This window comes from Polypterus senegalus, chromosome 9, assembly GCF_016835505.1.
Source record: "Polypterus senegalus isolate Bchr_013 chromosome 9, ASM1683550v1, whole genome shotgun sequence".
In the NCBI taxonomy this organism is placed as follows: domain Eukaryota; kingdom Metazoa; phylum Chordata; class Cladistia; order Polypteriformes; family Polypteridae; genus Polypterus; species Polypterus senegalus.
Genome location: NC_053162.1, coordinates 19,017,790 through 19,039,438, shown reverse-complemented (window position 1 = coordinate 19,039,438; position 21,649 = coordinate 19,017,790). Strand labels below are relative to the sequence as shown.

Sequence of the window (21,649 nt, the reverse complement as noted above, 5' to 3'; positions counted from 1 at the left end):
CATGTGGGGACACGGACATGAACGTTTTGAAAAAGTACTGCACTCAGAAAAATTATATTCTTATCTGTTATTTACCCCATGTTGTTTCTATTGATTTCTAAGAAAAATAAAATCTTATGTTTACATGCAGAATAGAGATATCAAAGTGTCTCATACAATGGGCATCAATGGAGGTCAATGCTGAACAACAGTAAACAATTTTTAAAATGTTCCTGAAAAAAAATCTCTAGTTTCTTATGTCATATTATCCACACGTGAGTACGCTCACAATTTCCAAAGCACACGTATTTTTCTGGTAAAATATCAGAGAAGTGGACACGAATAAAGAGTGTTCCTACAAACTGAAGCCTTTCACTTCAAAACCTGCTGTACCTTTCCCCCTCTTTCATTGGCCAAGAATCCTGTCTTCAGTTCAAAAGCTCGATCCTGTCAGAATTTGCTTCATTTTTGTAATGAGCTTTCAGGATTTTCGTATTCAAATATCTGCACAAACCTTTAGGGTAAGCAACTAACTTACAGTCACCTAATGAGTTTGTCTTGCTCATTATGGAAAATGTGGGGTGCCCTTTACCCCAAAACATAATCCCCTTTCTGTGCAACAAGGTTCTTCTTATTGATGCCACACCCTTATGTCACTTGCCGGCTGCTGTACTTGACCGCTTCTCTGCCCTGTTTCTCTGGATTACAGCCTACAGTGTCACAGTCTGCAACTCACACCTGTTGGCGTGATTCTTGGTTCTGATGGCTCAATGTCTGTTAGTCCTAAGTCGGCTACCATGATCCACTTCTTCCTGCTACTGGATTCCTTGACTGTAGCAGGGTGTCATTTAATCACACTGAATTAATACTTCCAATGTCTGGTACCACAAGCTTGCACCCAAACCATTGTGATCAAATGACCCTACACCTGTTAAGTTATGTCTCCCAGCAAACCCTTCTTATCCAATAGATAGAGCAAGAAGCAAGACAACAGAGCAAGTGCTTTCAATTTTTTTTTATCCATTAGCATATCATATATCATGCCAAAGCAGAAGCAAATACGATGTGAAACAAATTACATCATACGACCTGAGACCCAGCAGCACATAAATGGTAGCAGCATCATAATAGGTGATTTCAGTCACTTTTATCTATTCTCAGTTGGTCAGCCCTTGCAGTAAAGACACTGCATTTTTGCTTAAAGGTGTGTGTCTCCCCACTCCCAGGGGTCTGGATCACACCCACCCACTGACCCTCAGCAGCTGTCTCTCTTGTCTGAATTTACTTCAAGTCTCTATCATTTTGCTCCCAGTTTGAGCTTGCCTGAGGTTTTTGTATGACCACTGTTTTGGCAGCTGTTCAGTGGCTACAGCAGCTCTTTAACTTCCTTGCAAGACGTGCTATGGTTGAGGGTCCATAGAGCTTCTCATGAGCCCAGCATGTGGCTCATGTATACCCTTTGTTGAACATTATCTAAAAATGTCTTAGCTTTTAACACTTGTTTGAAATGATTAAGCATAATACAAACTTGGCAGTAATTGCAATGAAAAAGCCTAACATAAAAATATACCATCATCACCACAGAGTAAAAGGCAGAGTTGAACTGGCAGACTTTCTGCCCGATACTCCAGTACCTAAGTCACTAGACCACATTACCTTTTCACACTGCTTAGTTTTCTTCTTCAATAATTTTTCATTGTTGTTAGTATGGCTGAACAAGCAGAGTGAATCCCCTGAAGGCCTCTGCTGTGTTATCCTCTTTGGATCTTTGTCAGCACTACCTATAAATTTGACTTCCCAAAGTTCAACTTTTAACAAATTTCAGTGTTTTCTTGCCTTTCTTTAGCTCAGAATAAAATAAGATTTCAGTTGCTGGATGTTTGGTCTCATTGTATCTATCTTTCTTTCTTAAAAGGGAAGAAGCTATGATGTCAACCTATTTCGAAACAATTGATGATCTGCTTTCTTCATTTGGACCAGTGAGGGATTGCACTAAGGAAAACGGGGGATGCAGAAAAAATTTCAAATGTGTGTCAGACAGAAGGCTGGACTCTTCGGGTTGTATGGTAGGTACATTTGTTATTAAATTTGTTTATCACAACAATTTGCCAGCAGCTGCTACATTGACCATATCCAGACCAAAGACCTAAGGTTTAACCAAGCACTTTACGAACGATGTGAGCAATTCCCATCAGTGCAATCTTCTCTATGGAGTCCTGGCAGCAACTGTGGATTTTTTTCCTATCTTTTCTTGACAGACTTAAAGCCCCAACAACCATGGGCAGAACATTAGTCTTGGTGCCCCCACCTCCTGCTGATCCTGATCTCCAGATCTTTATATTTGCTTTGCTTTTCGACTTCTTTCAATGAGAGAGTTATGTGATGGTCCATCATATTGGGACAATAAGTTGAAATAGTCCCACATGATAGTAATGTCTCCAGTGTTGGCAATGGCCTCTGCCATGTGTTGTTTACCATTCCTCAGGCATTTTTCCACCATGTGCACCAGAGATCAACCAGTGCAGACAGCTGGAAATGTTGTTGTGCCTGTTTATATATTCTGTAGAAGCCAGCATTGTAACTCCAACAATCATATGGCTGATTGTCTTCCAGCGCATTCTGCATTTGCTCATCATTATTATTATTATTCTTATTCTTATTGCTTTTGTTTGATTATTTTAGCTAGTAAATCCAAATCTCAATACAAGCTCAAAGTAATTTATCCAAGAATCTTTGCTTAACAGATAGATAGTCTGTGAGAAGGTGAAAGTTTTGAGTTCATCCATTCTTACTTGTCCCTAATTCTCAATGACTAACACAACTTTTTTTTTCTCCTTCCACATCTACAATTCCAAATCCTTGTAATTCTTAAGTTTCTCAGTTTCTTCCAGTGCAACATTTGAGTTGGCTAAATTGATCAGCTGCCCAGTTTGCTCTCTGTTGTTATGAGGCACAACATCATGGTGGCTCACTAAGATGGTCCTTTCTGTGACTTGTGGTATAGCCCACTTGGTAGGTCTACAGGTTTATAGGGTCATTATTGCCACATGTACAGAACACAGTGAAATTCTTACTTGCATGTGCAGATCAAAAGGCAACATGTTGCAACTACCCAGCACCAGTTACTGATTATGGTGACACTGTTAATGTTGAAGACCTTTTTGGGTACATGTTTATAATCCTTATCATGCACTGCTACCCCTAGATGCTTAATGATTATCCAGCAGAGGTCCATGTGATATGTCTATTTATTATGCTCAGGTGGCACTATTGTACACTCTGCAAAAATATCACTTATGTGTTTTTCTGATTGGTTGCACATCGTGCATTTGCTATCGGTTGCTTGATCAAAAATCTTTCTTGATGGTGTCTGGTAATCAATGTCTGGTCCTGGGTTGCTACTATTAAGCTGTCTGTCTTTGCTTTTAGTTTTGAATTGTATAATCATGCCATAGATTTTTCTTTTTCAACTGATTGTATGTGGAGATTTTTGAAAAATTGCTTGTGGTCTGATTTGTTGTTGAGCGGTTCAGTTTTCTCTTGTTCGATCCTTGACTTGAAATTGGTTCTTTTTCAGCAATGGTGTCTTGCTTCAGTTACTTGATCTTGGTGATTTTAAATTCACTTTGGAAAAATATTTCACTTTAGCTGTATGGTGAACAATTCTGTGATCTTTGAAGAACTGTTCATGTAGTGGTTTGCTCTTCAGCAGTTGTTTTTTTTTTTTATTTTTTCAAAGGTGGACTCTTGCTTTATATTCTGAGCTACAGTTTCTGCTATCAGATATTTGTCTTTGATTATTTTAGATTCTTTTAGGAGAGTGTCTGTGTTATGATCCTTCACTAACCTGACAAACTCATCTTTGCCTAGCTTGGTGTACTCGCTTACACTGATGATGGCTGAGTTGTAAGGAAATATTATTATTATTATTATTATTATTATTATTGTACACATTTGATAATGGACTCTGATCTTATAAGTTGACTTAGGAAAGGACTCATCTGTACAATAATAATAATAATAATAATAATAATAATAATAATAATACAATTCATTTATACATCCCCCATAAGTAAATCTATCTATCTATCTATCTATCTAATATAGTACCTTTCATATCTATCTATCTATCTATCTATCTATCTAATATAGTACCTTTCATATATATCTATCTATCTATCTATCTATCTATCTATCTATCTATCTATCTATCTATCTATCTATCTATCTAATATAGTACCTTTCATATATATCTATCTATCTATCTATCTATCTATCTAATATAGTACCTTTCATATCTATCTATCTATCTATCTATCTAATATAGTACCTTTCATATATATCTATCTATCTATCTATCTATCTATCTAATATAGTACCTTTCATATCTATCTATCTATCTAATATAGTACCTTTCATATATATCTATCTATCTATCTAATATAGTACCTTTCATATCTATCTATCTATCTATCTATCTAATATAGTACCTTTCATATCTATCTATCGATCTAATATAGTACCTTTCATATCTATCTATCTACCTAATATAGTACCTTTCATATCTATCTATCTATCTATCTAAATACATACTGTACATATTCAAACCCATTTAATCTGACTCTGTGATATATGGGTCTGTGTTTATGTCTGTTTTATGATTTATTCTCAATTTTGAAGGATTATTTGTAATATTTTGATGTATTTTTGTTATGATTGCAGCTATTCACTATCTCTTTAAATGTTCTAAGGCTCCATGTGCTTTTGTGGGTACAGATGGGCCCACCATGACATCAGTCCTACTGGATTCTTCCTCTCAATATAAAAAGATAACAGCAGGAGAGTTCCATCAGTGGATCACTGAGTTGTATTTGGAGTATCGCAAGCGTTGTTTTTCTAATGGGTTTATGTTAGTGTTTTTTTTTTCTGACTTTCCGCTCTTGCTTTTGGATTTTTCTTTCAAACTGTGTTTTTTGGGACTTGTCCACTTATTATTGCTTTTTGTGGTTTTTTGTTCAATTGATCATTTTGATTTTTTTTTTTTGTATTTTGTTATTTAAAAAGATTCTTTGTTTGTACTTTTGTGCTGAAGCCAGGAGTTTAGGGTCTTCCTCCTGATTGTGAGGCTTTTTGCTCTGTTTTGGGACCTTACCATGTTTTTTGTAGAATTGTCAATATTATTTTCTGAAGCTACTGTAATTTGATTTTTTTTTTTCCTGCTTAAGTACAAGTTTTAAGAAATGAGTGAAAATAGGAGCAAGTTGACTAACACAGTATAAAATTGTGCTCATTGACATGAGGCAATTATTAGGAAAACGCGTACAGAAATATTCTCAAATCAAATTATTGGCAGAAATCAAACCTGGACAGGGCGTCTATCCATTTTAGACTCTTAGGAAATATTATCATTAGAGCATTATAACAAACTAGACTAGAACAAGCCATTCAACCAAACAAAGATTATCAGTCCTATCCACTTAATTCTTCCAAAATAACATCAAGTTAAATTTTGACTTACTGTCTAACACACTACTTGGTCACTTATTCCACATGTCTCTGGTTCTCTTTGTAAAGAAAAATTTCCTAAAGTTTGTGTGAAATTTACCCTTAACAAGTTTCCAACTGTGTCCTTATGTTCTTGATGAACTCATTTTAAAATAACAGTCTCGATCCACTGGACTAATTCCCTTCATAATTTTAAACACTTCATTCAGGTCTCCTCTTCATCTTCTTTTGCTTAAATTGTAAAGGCTCAGCTCTTTTAATCTTTTTTCATACCCCATCCCCTGTGACTTGGAATGAGTCTAGTCTCTCTTCTCTAGACTTTCTCTAGTGCTGCTATGTCCTTTTTTGTAGCTCAGAGGCCAAAACTGCACCCAGTACTCCAGATGAGGCCTCACCAGTGTGTTATAAAGCTTCAGCAGAACCTTCTTGTACTGCACATATCAAGGTGCTATATAACCAGACATTCTCTTAGCCTTTTTTATGGCTTCTGAGCACTGTCTGGCAGTTGATAGTGTTACGTCTACAACGCCTAAATCCTTTTCGTAAGGTGTACTTTCAATTATTAGACCTCCCATTGTGTATTCTAACCTAACATTTTTACTTCCTATGTGTAATACTTTACATTTACTGACATAAAACTTCACCTGCCACAAATCTGCCCAAGCCTGTATGTTGTCCAGGTCCCTCTGTAAAGATTCAACTAAATCTATATTATCAGCTAATCCACCTAGGTTGGTATCATCTGCAGACTTAACCAGCTTGTTATTTTTATTGCTATCTAAATTATTTACAGTGGTGCCTGTAGTTTGTGAACCCTTTAGAGTTTTCTATATTTCTGCATAAATACTGTATGACCTAAAACACCATCAGATTTTCACTCAAGTCCTAAAAGTAGATAAAGAGAAACCAGTTAAACAAATGAGACAAAATATTATACTTGGTCATTTATTTATTGAGGAAAATGATCGAATATTACATATTTGTGACTGGCAAAAGTATGTGAACCTCTAAGATGATCAGTTAGTTTGTAGGTGAAATTCGAGTCAAGTGTTTTTAATCAATGGGATGCCAATCAGGTGTGAGTGGGCACCCTGTGTTATTTAGAGAACAGGGATCTATCAAAGTCCGCTCTTCACACACATGTTTGTGGAAGTGTATCATGGCTTGAACAAAGGAGATTTCTGAGGACCTCACAAAAAGAGTTGTTGATGCTCATCAGGCTGGAAAAGGTTACAAAACCATCTCTAAAGAGTTTCGACTCCACCAATCCACAGTCAGACAGATTGTGTACAAATGGAGGAAATTCAAGACCATTGTTACCCTCCCCAGGAGTGGTCGACCAACAAAGATCACTCCAAGAGCAAGGCGTGTAATAGTTGACGAGGTCACAAAGGACCCCAGGGTAACTTCTAAGCAACTGAAGGCCTCTATCACATTGGCTGATGTTCATGTTCATGAGTCCACCATCAGGAGAACACTGAACAACAATGGTGTGCATGGCAAGGCTGCAAGGAGAAAGCCACTGCTCTACAAAAAAACATTGCTGCTCGTCTGCAGTTTGCTAAAGATCACGTGGACAAACCAGAAGGCTATTGGAAGACTGTTTTGTGGAAGGATGAGACCAAAATAGAACTTTTTGGTTCAAATGAAAAGCGTTATGTTTGGAGAAAGGAAAACACTGCATTCCAGCATAAGAACCTTATCCCATCTGTGAAACATGGTGGTGGTAGTATCATGATTTGGGTCTGTTTTGCTGCATCTGGGCCAGGATAGCTTGCCTTCATTGATGGAACAATGAATTCTGAATTATAGCAGAGAATTCTAAAGGAAAATGTCAAGACATCTGTACATGAACTTAATCTCAAAAGAAGGTGGGTCATGCAGCAAGACAACGACCCTAAGCACACAAGTCGTTCTACCAAAGAATGGTTAAAGAAGAATAAAGTTAATGTTTTGGAATGGCCAAGTCAAAGTCCTGACCTTAATCCAATCGAAATGTTGTGGAAGGACCTGAAGCGAGCAGTTAATGTGAAGAAACTCACCAACATCCCAGAGCAGAAGCTGTTCTTTACGGAGGAATGGGCTAAAATTGCTCCAAGCCGGTGTGCAGGAATGATCAAAACTTACCGGAAACGTTTAGTTGCAGTTATTGCTGCAAAAGAGGATCACACCAGATAAGCAAAGGTTCATATACTTTTGCCACTCACAAATATGTAATATTCGATAATTTTCCACAATAAATAAATGGCCAAGTATAATATTTTTGTCTCATTTGTTTAACTGGTTTCTCTTTATCTACTTTTAGATTTTTTTGAGTGAAAATCTGATGATGTTTTAGGTCATATTTATGCAGAAATATAGAAAATTCTAATGGGTTCACAAACTTTCAAGCACCACTGTATGTATATTAAAAATATCAAAGGTCTTAGCACTGGCCCCTGCTGGACACCACTCTTAATTTCAGCCAGTTCTGATAGGATTCTTCACACCATCACCCTCTGCATCCCGTGTGTGAGCCAATGTTGCACCCATTTATAAACAACACCTTGAACTCCCAGTTCTTTCAGTCTGATGCCCAACCTCTCATGTGCCATCTTATCAAATGCATTCAGAAAGCATTTATCATTTCATCATAAGCAATGCCTGACACAAAACAATTTCTGTACTTCACAAGTTAATGCTGTGTGTTTTTCTCTTGGCATTACATCACTACTGCTAGACATCAAATGAACAATTGACAACAATGTTGTTAAGCAATATAAAAGCAAGCATGCATTAAGTGAACAGCAATAAACCCAGAGCATTGGAGAAAATTGCTGATTTGAACCTGCCTTGAGGGAGGACGATGATGATAGTAATAGTGCTTCTAGTCTATCTTTTTTTTATTGATTTATACCAAGTGCATTTTCTGTAGCTGTGTTATGGCCAGTTCTTCCCTGTTGTCTGTAGCTGAATTAATATTATTGTCTCAAAACACGTGTCCTGTTACTGAATACAAATCTTCCAAGATTGGCTAAACAGTTTAGAAACTCAGGTAAGGTACTGAATGTTTTGTATTCATTTATCATTTTGGCTGTGAACATTAATTATATGCAAAAATGCAAAGCCTTAATAAACAACAATTAAAGAAGTCATAAGAATTGCTTTTTTTTTGTTTTACTGGCCCTGAATTTTCTACTTTGCCTCATTAATGAGCTGCATTATAATTCTATAGCAACAAATATCTTGTACATTTTGTGCATGAAAATCATTTAATGTCCTCATGGATTTCATTAATTTTGTTATATGACTATTAAAGAACTCTTAGTTTCTGATATAAAAATGAAGAATAAAACAGTCAGGGTAGTAAAAGCCTACATTTTCCTCTTGTTGCATATCATTCTAATTCATCTCCATTTGCGTTACAGTTTTAAAGTTGGAGAGTTTGCCCAGCCATTTTGATGGCTGCTAAGTATACCGTGGGTTTGAATAAATCCCCTGTGCCAGTGGGTGGAAGAAATTTATATTGGCATACCGTGGAATAAACTATAAAAAAGCAGACATTAGCCCATTTAAAGCAGGTGTTTATCTCACACCTTTTGGAGAAATGTTTCAAACAACATGAAAAAATTCTGACTTGAGGGTCAGTAGGCTTTGCGCCCCACGAACCATGTTATCCAAACTATTCTATGACATTTCAGTAATGAATTACCACTCTGATGCAGATCTTTCTGATCATAAAATAGGTCATTACGATAGGAATTGATGAGATTAATTCATAATTAATTGCAGAATTACGGTATTTGAGGGTTCCTCTAGAGCAGGGGTCGCCAAGTCCGGTCCTACAGGTTTTCATTCCAACCCCTTTTAACTGAGTGCCCTGTTTGTGCTGTTAAGTAACTTCTTGTGAATTAATTTTAATTGAATTACCTTTTTAAGATTTGTTCTCCTGAATTTCTTCATTGTTCCTCTGATTTGCTTCATTTCTTTCTTTAAATGGCACCCAAGCAGAAATGAAGTGAGAAGTGAGTGAGCTAACAGAATGCCAACTAACTCAGGGCCTCAAACTCCAACCAGTTTCACTCCAACCAGCTGCTTAATGAGGTACCAATTCCTGTCATTAATTAAGCTCGTTCTTTAATTTCATGGTTTGTTGCTGCTCTTATTGCGCAATAGCAGACATTTCCAAAATTGTTGATTTTCTCTTTTCTAAGAGCACTGTTAAAATGTTTTGAGGACCTGAGCAGATCGACATTCCTGAGACCTTCATCTTTCTTTATTTTCAGATATTGTGTGATGGACACCAGTTGTTTTGGGTCATTTTGTATCCCATTATTTGTTAATTAAGGAAAAATAAACAATCTTCAAGAACAAATCAATTAAAATGAATTCAAAATAAGTTAATTAGCAGCAAAAACAAGTCACTCATTCAGAAAAGGGTTAGAAAGAAAACCTGCAACCACTGGGGCCCCCAGGACTGGGGTTGGTGACCCCAGCTCTAGAGTGCCTCTTTCTCTAACACGAACAGTTCTCTAACTGTTTCTCCTTAACATAAAGTGTGTAGTGTAGGATTTTAGGGACCTTCAAATCTTGAGGTGTCACCCGTTGCATGGCTGCCCTTGGATATCAATCTGTGTGGTGGATGCAGCAATGCGCTCCCAGCCTCAAATCTTGACTTGGTGTTATTTTGGACAATCTGAGTGAAAAGGATGGACAAGCATTTTGGACTGAATGGAATTTTCTCGTCACAATTTCTCTTATGCGCTAATGTTGTAATACCTGTCTAAAGGCATTTGTCTTCCTTTCACTTCCACTGTGACACTCCATGTGTCCATCTGATATTCTTATTCTCGTTGTTGCTGCTTGAATACCCTGCTCTTCCTTCAATGCAGAGAGGCTTCTTTGATCCCTGTGATCATCCAATGTCAGGATGCAAGAAGAACAGAGTTTAAGGTCCGCCACAAATTTTCCCATAAAATCGAGACTTTTTCAGCAAGAAATGGGGCTTTAGAATAGTTATAACATTTATTTCAGTAGTTAATCTCTCCATAAGCTTCAGCTAGTCCAGAGTTCTGCTGCTCGCATCATTACTCGAAACACATCTATTCACCATATTACTCCGGTCTTGTAGCAGCTTCATTGGCTCCCTGTTAAGTTTCGAATTGATTTTAAAATTGTGCTGTTAACATTTAAAGTCATTCATGCTCTGACCCCTCCATACTCTGTCTGACCTTCTTCATGTTGCCATTCTCTCCCGTAACCTTAGATCCTCCTCCTCCAGCTACCTGACCGTCCCTCTCACTCGTCTCACCACCATGGGGAGCGGAGCATTCAGCCATTCTGCTCCCAAGCTCTGGAACTCACTACCTACTGAGCTTAGAAATATTGAATCATTTTCAACCTTCAAATGTAAACTTAAAGCCCATCCATCCATCCATTATCCAACCCGCTATATCCTAACTACAGGGCCACAGGGGTCTGCTGGAGCCAATCCCAGCCAACACAGGGCGCAAGGCAGGAAACAAACCCCAGGCAGGGCGCCAGCCCACCGCAGACTTAAAAAACTTCTCTTCAAAATGATTTTTTCTTTATGATTATAGTGGCTTTGTTTGGTTTTATTTTTTATATTTTCTGATGTTTTAAGGTATTTATAATGTGTTTTTTTATTTATTGTTTATTCTGTGTCCTTACAGTAAGTGCTTAGAAAGGCACCTTATATAAATAAAATGTATTACTATTATTATTATTATTAATTAACATGATGATATAAAAAGTAGTAAAGATTTAACATACTATATGTATGGCATACTAGGATTAATCAATAAAAAAGAAACCCATGTTCTTATTTATACAGTTGGACCAGAGGCAGTGTCTTAGATTAGGAGTGCCAAAGCACATAAGTCCCAATAAGTTCCAAAAGCACCAAATATGTTCACTGGGATGGGATATCACTGTCAAACCCCAGCTAATAATAAGGACAAACACAAAGTCTTTGAAAATAAAAACATTTACTATCACAAACATGCTCTATCTCACTGAGAGGCTCCGAAGAGCACAGCAGACATAAATGAGTTGCCAGCTAGGCAATCCCTGGTGAACAATGCTAAAAATACAAAATCCAAAGGAAAAGTCAAAAAATCCATGATCACAGTAAGGTCCGCAAAACACTCACCACTCCTAGGCACATTCAAAATGAACTGCAGGCGACCTTTCAGATTTATAGGGTAGCGATGAGTGGCAGGTGGCGCTGCCTCACGGGCAATCACCAGCAAAACACATGGAACATAGCAAAAGCAACTTACATACATCAACAAAGTCAAAAACAAAGAATAATGCATACACGCATCAAAAGTAACATACACATAATCAGCATGAATCAAAAAAGAACAACAGAGACATAAAACATGAATTTGAGGCTCATTTGGGGGAGGAACCCTAACTGAGACATGACAGGCAATTGTCCTGATGTTACGCTGCCTCCCTGCTTCTTTTAACAAAGTTACGCCTGCTCTGTTTCTGCCCTGTTTTGTCTGTTCTGCCTTTTGTGCATCTATTTTTAGAATAATAAACTAGGAAAAACATGGAGCCTTGATCCTGCCGTGTGCCTGACATGCAGTGGATGCTGCCATTATCATTCTTCATTTTCCTATAGCGTGATCAGCTCCTGCAGTTTGCTTCACAATCAGCAGATGTCACAACTCTTCTTTTCCTATGTGTTATGCCACCTTTTTGATCAGTTTGCCATAAGAGAGATGCAAACCCTGATTAGCTTCACAGATGTTGTTTCACCAGCTCCGATAGTCTGCAAGTAGCTGTGGGTTGCCACACTGCATATGCTTTACACACAGTGGTGGCTGAAGTTATCATTTTCCTTTTTCCTATCCTGTGTGATGATGCAGGTTCATTGCACGCTCCCATCTGCTGTCCGGGAGCCCTCGAACCCAACACTGTCGGTAATGTCACCGATGAGCACAGCAGTGAGGCAACAATAGAGCAAGGGGATGATGTCCAAAAGTGCCAAGTGCTTTTATTTAAAAAAAGAAGAATAAAACAGTGTCCAAATAAATAGTGCAGTGCTTTCCAATAATTAGATAAACAATCTATAAAACAAACGTGGAGGTTTAAAAATCAATAAACAGAAAAATAATAATCCTTTAAAAGACAATGAGATTAAAATGTTGGAAGCAATCTCTTTAAAACACAAAGCCCGCTGTGTTCATCTAACTAGTGACTTCCCTGCTTCTCCCTATCCAGGCTTTGCAACAGGGGGAACCACTCTACCTGCAGCTGACCTTCTTTCCACTTCGAGGCCTCCCGATCCCTGGCTTCGGTCGCACACTCAACCCAGACCGGGACTTGGCTTCTCTCCGACGGCCAGGACTCTCACGCTGGAGATTATCTGCCTAAATCTCCCGACTCCCGCTGTCTCCCATGGCGAGTCACCCCCTCGCTAGTCACTTCTGCTCCTCTCAAAATGCTTAGCGGGAGTGACCACAATCAACTGCCCTAGGTGTTTGATAAACACCTCGCTAGGGCCCACAGTCTATCTGTACTCGAGCCTGCTCTCTCTCTCTCTCTCTCACACCGGCTTCCTCCCAGCAACCTCCTTCTTTTCCTGTCTTTTCTTTCTCTCCCCTTAACTGCCTCGCACTTGTATTTAATTAAGAGGACGTGGCAGTCATGGCCAATCAGTAGCCCTGAGAACATTTACGGACATGGATGATTTCTCACCTGTGCACTAGGCGAGAAACGCCCACACCACGAATCATCCTGGGACCCTCTTCAGCCATACAACCACCACTCCCCCTCGCTAAGCCGTAAGCGCGGCGATAATTTACTTAAAACTAGCCTTTGATGAGAGCTGTGGACCCGCTATACCACATCCTGTAATCAGCTTCTGCAGCTTACTTCGTGCTCAGCAGATGTTGCTGCTCTTCTTTCTCTTTCTACTATGTCGCCTTCTTGATCAGTTTGCCGTAAGAAAGAATCTGATGAATATTGTGGAGGTTACCACTAGCCATTTTTTTTGCTTTATCAGCATGAATTACTTCATACGCTTAAGGTTATAAGATTATGGTTCAAGCCACAGTTGTTCATGAGTAATTATGTGACAGACAGACATATCATTTGAATATGTACTAGCCAAAGTGCCCGGATATATTTCTTTAATAGATCAAGAAAAGAAAGCAAAGCTTTATGTGTTTTCCTAAATGGTAATCCTGTTGTTATTGCTAGCTTTTCCATCCATCTTCCTCACTGCCTCTCTTTCAATGTCTCTTCCCTCATAAGTCAAAATTTTGTTCTTTTTGGGTCAGACTTGGTTCCAGAATTGCAGTAACTCCTTTCTGCATTGCAACCATGAATGCTGTAATGTAGTTCAAGATGAACAGTTTGTAGAGCTTAAATTATGAAGAAACGTTAACAAAGCAGGATTTAAACAATAACCAATAAACAATAACCACTCTCGTTTAAGCCTCACCTACCTGCAAAAGTGCACAATACTCATTATTATATTACAATAGACAGGAGCAGCATACAATGGGTAAGTAATGTAAAACTTTGGCCATTTGGCCTGCTAGTCTGGCTTCAGGCTGTTGTAATGTTTCTCTTGTTGAGAGGCAGCAGGTGGCAGTAGTGTGCAAACTTTAGCATGCAGGAAAAATAAAACCCACTGGGACCCCCAGGGCTGGGTTCTAAAGTAGGCAATTTCATCTGTATGATTGTGCAAAACAGTCTAAATCGGTCAAAGTGTGTAGGGTTATATACGGAACATACAAGAGGGGACCCAAAAATAACAAGAAATTTTTTCCAGAGGCTGGAAGGGCGTTATTTTCAATGTTTGCCACTAGGAGTGTGCACTAGACTGCCCTCTGCATCATTTGCACAAGCAGCATCCTTGAAGTGCTCAAGCGATTGCGTGATGCAGTGCGGAGAAAACAACCCAAATTGTGGCGATCAGGTGAGTGGCTTCTGCATCATGACACACTCAGCATTGAGTGGGCATCCGTTTCTCACGAAAAATGGGATGACAACGGTTTACCACCACTCACTCCCAATCCCCCCCACTCCCTAGACCTTGCACCCTGTGTTTTTTTTTTCCAAAAATGAAGAGGGACCTTGAAGTTAAGCGTTTTCAGGGTGTAGAGGAGGTCAACAAGCAAACAATGGAGGCACTGAAAATTATTACTTTGCAAGAGTTTGAGAACAGTTTTGAACCATGGAAAAAGCGATAGGACAAGTGTATTATGTCTCAGGGAGAGTATTTTGAGGGTGATTCAATTTTTGAAATGTTCCAAGAAATATACAATTTTTGGGTTTCAGGTTTACAGTTTTTCTCTTCTCCAGGTTTTGTCATCTTCTGGTTATTTTTGAATTTATAACAGCCTTAACATGACATTTGTTCCTGTGCAGGTTAATGATTGCCTTTTGAGTAGGGGTTAGGCTGCCTGGAATAAGGCCTAACCCATTGAGCTCAAACTCAGTTATAAGCATGGCTGGCCTTCTACGTGCTCCACTTTTTGTTCTTCATTGTGGCATGAATGCATAACACAGACACTAAAACTCACTTCCTCTTTACTGTTATATTAATATTCATCACCATGCTAATAGTTGTATATGTGCATAATGTGTCATACACTACATTTTAATGCATTTAGTTAATTTTTCATGAAGAAAATTACAGGTAATTTAATTTGCTTTTTGTACGTATTGCAAAACAAATCACTTGTGACGTTCAGTCCTAAATGCAGAGTAGAAATTTACATAAACGCAATAAAGTTGGATGGTGAGATGTTACAAATGATAACGCCTACATTTCCCATTACATATGAACTCACCTGTAAAAAAACTGTGTGCGCAGGGCAGAATATTCCATATTCAGTGTTAAAGGTTGCTAATTATTGCAACAATGTTTTTATTTTTAATAGTAATATCAAATACTTAAAACATACTGGGCATTCTGTCTGATGCTTTCACAACCTGGTCTCATGTCTTCTGACAGTTGTCCATATTTATTTTTAAAAAGTTAAACATCCTCAGAGATACTGGCTTTGCAGTATGTGATATTTTATATTGTCTATTTTTTCCACTCACACCTTAAAATGAGATTTCAGCAGACAGACGTGGAGACTCTGCATCAGGAACCTGCTTGTATTGATTTATCCAGGGATGTTTGTTGAGTTTATATATTCGTCTTGTGTTTGCAGGGCTTATCGATCTGTGCTTAGACATACTGTATGTTAACTGGCCGCTCTTAATTCCACCTAACCGTGTCCAGTGGTGGAAAGATGTCACCTTTAGGGTGGCTGATATTTATTACCTTTACTATTTCTTTCATTTCATTGATATTTGAGTTTTCATTTTGCTTTCAGAATCATCCTTCATATTTTGCTACAAAGTTACTGTGGAAGAACTCTTTCCCAAGCGCCTGCCTTGCAGGATTTGCTCAGTCTGGTAAGCAGTCCCCACAGTGGTTTTCCCCTGCCTAATGAAATTCAGAGACCACTTGCATTTGTGGCTGGAATACTAGATGGCAGCCCCCCTGGGGTGCGGTGGTGCCTAGGACTCCTGCAGGGCTTCATGAGAATTGGGGTTTGGTGCAGCCCTGTTGGGATCCGAGGGTGCCACCAGGTGGTGCTGTAACTGCTGCTTCTCCCTACAGAGCAACTCTTCCACCACACCCGGAAGTGCTGCCGTTAATAGGTCATCGAGCACCTGGAGCACTTCTCTGGGTGTGTTATAAAAGGAGTCAGCAGTCACTACTCCGGGAGCCAGAGTCGGGAGGAGGAGGACGAAGCTTGCTGGAGGGAGAGTGGAGGAGAAAGAAAGAGAAAAAAGAAGAGAAGGAAAAGTATTGTGTTGTTCTGGGGACTGTGTGTTATACTTATGGGGAACGGGGAAGGCGTTTCCCACAAGGGAAAAAGAAAATAAAAACCACTTGTGTGCTTTGAACCCGCGTCTTACGTCTGTCTGTGTCAGGGCTGGCCTTTACACCAGATAAACTTGAAAGCCTACTACGTGGAGAAGACGGATTTGTTAGAGTATGTAAACTATTTTAAAGATAGAATCATGCAAATATCGATTGCAATGACTGTACATTTCAGTTATCTAGTCTATACAGTGAATTCTGAAAATGTTCAGAGCCCTTCACTTTTCCAAACTTTATTGTGTTGTTTTTAATTTTAAATGGATAAATTTGCAATTTTCCGCCAGTACTAGGGTGTTGTACTGTGTTAGCCATTATGAACGTAGGGAGAAGTCAAGCAAAATGACACCTTTTATTCTTTTTAGTTAGCCAATATCAGGTGTCATTTTGCTTGACTTTTTACTCCATTTTACGCTATTAATCTATACTCAACAAGTCATAATAACGAAGTGAAAACATGTTCCTCAGAAGGGTTTATATTTATTATTTGGTATCTAAATATGATGTGTTCTCTTATGTTCTTCATCTTTTGTGGTTGAAGTACCTGGAGGCGGGGCCACCCTTAGCCTACACATGTGAGGCTGGACAGAAGGTCCTTCAGTGGTTCATTGTGTTTGTTTGTAGAGAAGAGAATGTTTTTGTGTCTGTCTTGGATTTTAGTAAAGGATTTGTTTATTTTAAGATACTTTTCTTGTTGCTTTTTGCCTTTTTTTAATTGAATTCAAATTAACCACCTTTTCATGGAGATTCTTTGTAGACTTGTGTTTCAAGTCAAATGTTTGATGGCTTTCCTTTCTCTTAATATTATATATTATATTTTGGGGCATTTCAAGTAAACCTGTTTACCATTTTAAGGGCCTAGCCAGGCCAAAGCCTGCCAGTAGAGTTTAAGGTAAGGCTACCTGAGGTCAGATCTTTCTTAACTAGGCCAGTGAAGACTCTTGCCTGGTTTTGTGGGCTTTGTGGAAGCCTCAAGTCTCTTCATAACAGTTGATAAACACCGGTGTGGAATGGAGTTTTTCCAGTACTGCTAAGTTCTTTTTGCAGCCTGGAGACCACAACTGCACACAGTACTCCAGATGAGTCCTCACCAGTGCATTATAAAGCTTCAGCATAACCTCCTTGCACTTATACGCTAATGATCATGGTGCTATATGTGGTGAGCACCCTCTTCTGGGGAGGCAGCATAAAGAAGAGGGACGCCTCATGCTTGAACAAACTGGTGAGGAAGGCAGGCTCTATTGTAGGCATGGAACTGGAACAGTTTGACATCCATGGCAGAGCGATGGGCACTGAGCAGGCTCCTGTCAATCATGGAGAATCTACTGCATCCACTATACAGGATCATCTCCAGACAGAGGAGCAGCTTTAGCGACAGACTGCTGTCACCGTCCTGCTCCACTGACAGACTGAGGTGGCTGAAGTTATCATTTTCACCCGGGGGGTAAACGTTAATATTATACAAAGTTATTGTCTGTTATATCTGCATTTTTATCACTCTTTAATATTGTTTTTTTTTTTTTTTATCAGTATGCTGCTGCTGGAGTATGTGAATGTCCCCTTAGGATTCATAAAGTATCTATCTATCTATCTATCTAACCGAACATTCTACTATCATTCTTGATGGCTTCTGAACACTGTCTGATAGTTAGTTGACAGTAATGAGTCCGCTATGGCTCTTAAATTCTTCCCAGGAAAAGGGATGGATGGATTGACCTTTGATTATATATTTTGGGCATTTATGCCTAAATTCTAGATGACTGCTTACACTGCAAATTCACTGCCTCACAGTGCCAGACTCCTGAGTTCTTATCCAAGCATAATAGTAGTGACTGTATTGTCACAACATGAAACATGTCACCATCAATTGTGCGGACTTTGCATGTTCTTACCATGTGTGTAAGGTTTCTCATCATACTCTACCTCCATTTACTGGTTCATTCTAAGGATGTGCAAGTTATCTTGAATTGAATAAAAGCGCATTTGTTTTGTTATACATTTACCTTTTGTGAAAATGTTTATGTTTTGATATTTGGACTTCATTCTTCACACATTATACACTCCATGTTAAAATTTTGTTGTTAGTACTATACCATGAAAAAAGTTTCTATTTTACGTATTTGTTCAACATTTCTTGCGTTTCTCGCATTTCCTGCCATCTGATCGTTGTAGACACGGAACCCACATGAAATGCATGTGTTCCAAATAACAATATATTATTTACCCAATACAACTTACAGGACCTCACGCGCAGATAAAGAAGGATTGAGCTGGGAGAGCATTTTGCTGGAAATGATTTCCTATGGTGGGAGGATGGGATAGCAGGTTGCTTGCTGCTTGTGCTGATCAACACGTTTACAAAACAAAAGACGCTCATGCTAGAGGTGCAAATGGATTTAAGGTAGGCATTACAAGTTTTTTCGCAGGCTTCAGGGATTCTAGTGTTAACAACTCAATGTCTGAGGGTGGATTGCCAACTTGTGACATCTCATCTTGAAGTGGTTCTTGCTTGATTCTCAATTTTTATTAGCTGAGTTCTGGCTCCCTCTTATTCTATAATGAAAAAAGCAGGTTTAGAAAATGGATTGATGGAAGTCTAGATAATGCCTATAAGGTAACAAAAGACCACTTATTATCCAGAATGCTGTGCTAAATGTGTATCAGCAGTGCCAAAGGTGACCTCACTCATGTTGGTGCTGGAGTCTATCCTGGCAGCACCCTGGACAGGACACCAGTGCATTATGGAACCACCTCAAGTACATGGCCTAATTAGAATCCCCAGTTAACAAAACTTGTAAAGTTTTGGAATGTAGGAGGAAAACTGGAATACCCAAGGGAACAGAAATGTGTGAAGAACATGAAGACAATGACCAGGCCAAGATTCAAACTGAGAATAGTGACTCATGTCTCTGGTGACTCTTCCTATGAAGTCAGAAGATGAACTGAGAGAGCATGGTGGGTCATGAGGTCGCTGAGAAGGGGTGTGTGGCGCTCCTGATATCTTTGCAAAAGGACAAAGGTCCAAGTCTTTAGAAGTCTGGTGCTTCCTGTTTTGTTTTATGGTTGCAAGACTTGGATGCTATCCAGTGACCTGAGACAAAGATTAGACTCCTTTGGTACTGTCTATTCGGAGAATCCTTGGGTACTGCTGGTTTGGCTTTGTGTTGCAAGTGGTTGCTGAGGAGTCCCGAATGAGGCAAATTGCCTGCATTGTGAGGGAGCATCAGTTACGGCAATGTAGCACGATTCCTCAAGAGTTATCCGGCTCACACAATTCTCATTGTTGAGAACCCAAGTGGCTGGACCAGGACAAGGGGACACTCATGTAACACCTGGTTGCAGAGATATATGGTCATTTCCAGAGGGTGGGATTGGACCGCATGTCTACCTGGGGTGTTCCCAACCAGGATCCCAAGCTGTTTCATCGTGTGCCAATGCATGCTCCCCAACCTGATCTGACCTGACCTAATAGTGACTTTGTAGGGCAGCTGCAGTAATCACTGCTCCACTGTGCCACAATCAATTGTATTGTGCTATATTCAAACTATTTTTGAAAATACAAAATGAGACCATTTTAGAAGCAATTCCCTCTTGTAGATTAAGTTCATAGAAGCCATTGGGCATTGACATTCCAGTAATGCAAATAAATGTAAATGACTTAAGAATTCCCTTTTGACTCTAGAAGCATAACAAGCCTCAAAGACATGTTTAGATGAATATAATGGAAATTGGCTCAGTGTGTGCGTCTGTGTGGCAATTCACCATTGCTTCTGGCAACATCAATCGCTTGGAAATGAACAGCAGAAAGAATCCCATTCTTCAGTAACTTTGCCCCTGGTGCTCCTTAAAGAACAATCAATCTGTTCATCACAGAATTGTTTGTAAATGCTGAGAAGCTGGAATTTTTAGCAGATGTGAATAATGGAACTTTCCATTTGGTGTGGATTTTGAATAATGAATTTGCCATTGATTGAGCATAGTTTAGTTTACTTATGAATATGCTTTGAAAATTAATTTCTGTAGGATTATATGGGGCAGCAGGATGATGTTGCTGCCTTTCTTTTCCTCCTTCCTGGGTTTCAATTCCATGCCTGGTATTCCATTTTTATTCCCACATCCCAAATACATGTGTGTTGTTTGGTCGGTCATTGATTCTAAGTTGGCTCTGTGTGTGTATGTTTGTGTATGTGTAAGTGTGCGTCTGTGTGTGCATATGAATGGGCCCTGCAATTGGCTGGCCCCACCTCAAAACCTCCAAATTAAACTTAGTTTCAGTCTGGCACTTGGTGCCACCTTGATAGGCTTTGGTCCCTCCTGACCCTGAATCAGTAGTGGAGTCTGCATGGGCACTTGGAAGCACTCTAGATGTGCTCTAATTCTCTCCTGGCAGCACTTCCTAGTGTGGCAGAAGTGCTGCAGTCCAGGGTTCTGGGATAGTCCAGGTTCTCCCTGGCAGTGGCCGCTGATGTAAACCAGGGAGACTGCCCTATTATGTTCCGGAGAAGGTATCGTCTCTCTCCCGGACCTTCCATCCCCCAGGCATCCTGACTGGACTAGAACCCCAGTTGTCCGCCACTATATATATATATATATATATATATATATATATATATATATATATATATATATATATATATATATATATATATATATAATTTGATACTATCTGTATGTATGGTGTTCTTGTCAATTCCTTGACTCAATACAAGTTAGAACAATGCAATGGGACTCTACCTCTGTAGTTAGAACATAACGTGGCAAAAGCGGACGCAGTATTACATGATTGGCTAAGAATGTTTGAATGCTTCAGTGACGCCGCTAGACGGCCAAGTATAGTAAGTCGGTGTTGGTTCGAGCAGATAACAGGAAGTTTGGATGGTTTTTGGAACGTTGGTTTGGTGGGGCGTACTTTCGAGGATTAACATCGTCGACTGACTTAAACCCTTCGACAGCCCCGGAACCGTAAGTAATTTAGAACATATCGCCATTTGCTTGCTACGTCAAAATCTATCTTTGGGCAGTTTGGTTTTGGCATCCGTCCTTCTGACATCTATTGATAAACTGAGTAATGACAGCTGGGTATTAACAACGGTCATTGTTTAAATTTTAGCCGATCTCAGATCTAAAATGACCACGCCAACATAATTATTACTCTGACTCTGATTAGAGTCATAAAATACGGTTTGTTTTGAAAATTTGTTTGCAGGAAAAAATCAAATGAGGTGCGCCGAAGAGCTGAGTTCACGTCTCGCAGATCTGTTT

The 21,649-nt window shown here is 39.2% G+C and overlaps 1 protein-coding gene across 2 annotated transcripts in view; it reads left to right on the top strand.

Moving 5' to 3' along the window:
• Positions 1–21,649, top strand: part of LOC120535132 (astrotactin-2-like) — a 2,291,264-nt gene that overhangs the window by 1,422,130 nt on the left and 847,485 nt on the right. For both annotated transcript variants that reach the window (XM_039762741.1, XM_039762742.1), the window contains one exon: positions 1,895–2,045. In XM_039762741.1, the coding sequence (XP_039618675.1) occupies positions 1,895–2,045 (151 nt within the window). The remainder of the gene's footprint in view (positions 1–1,894; positions 2,046–21,649) is intronic.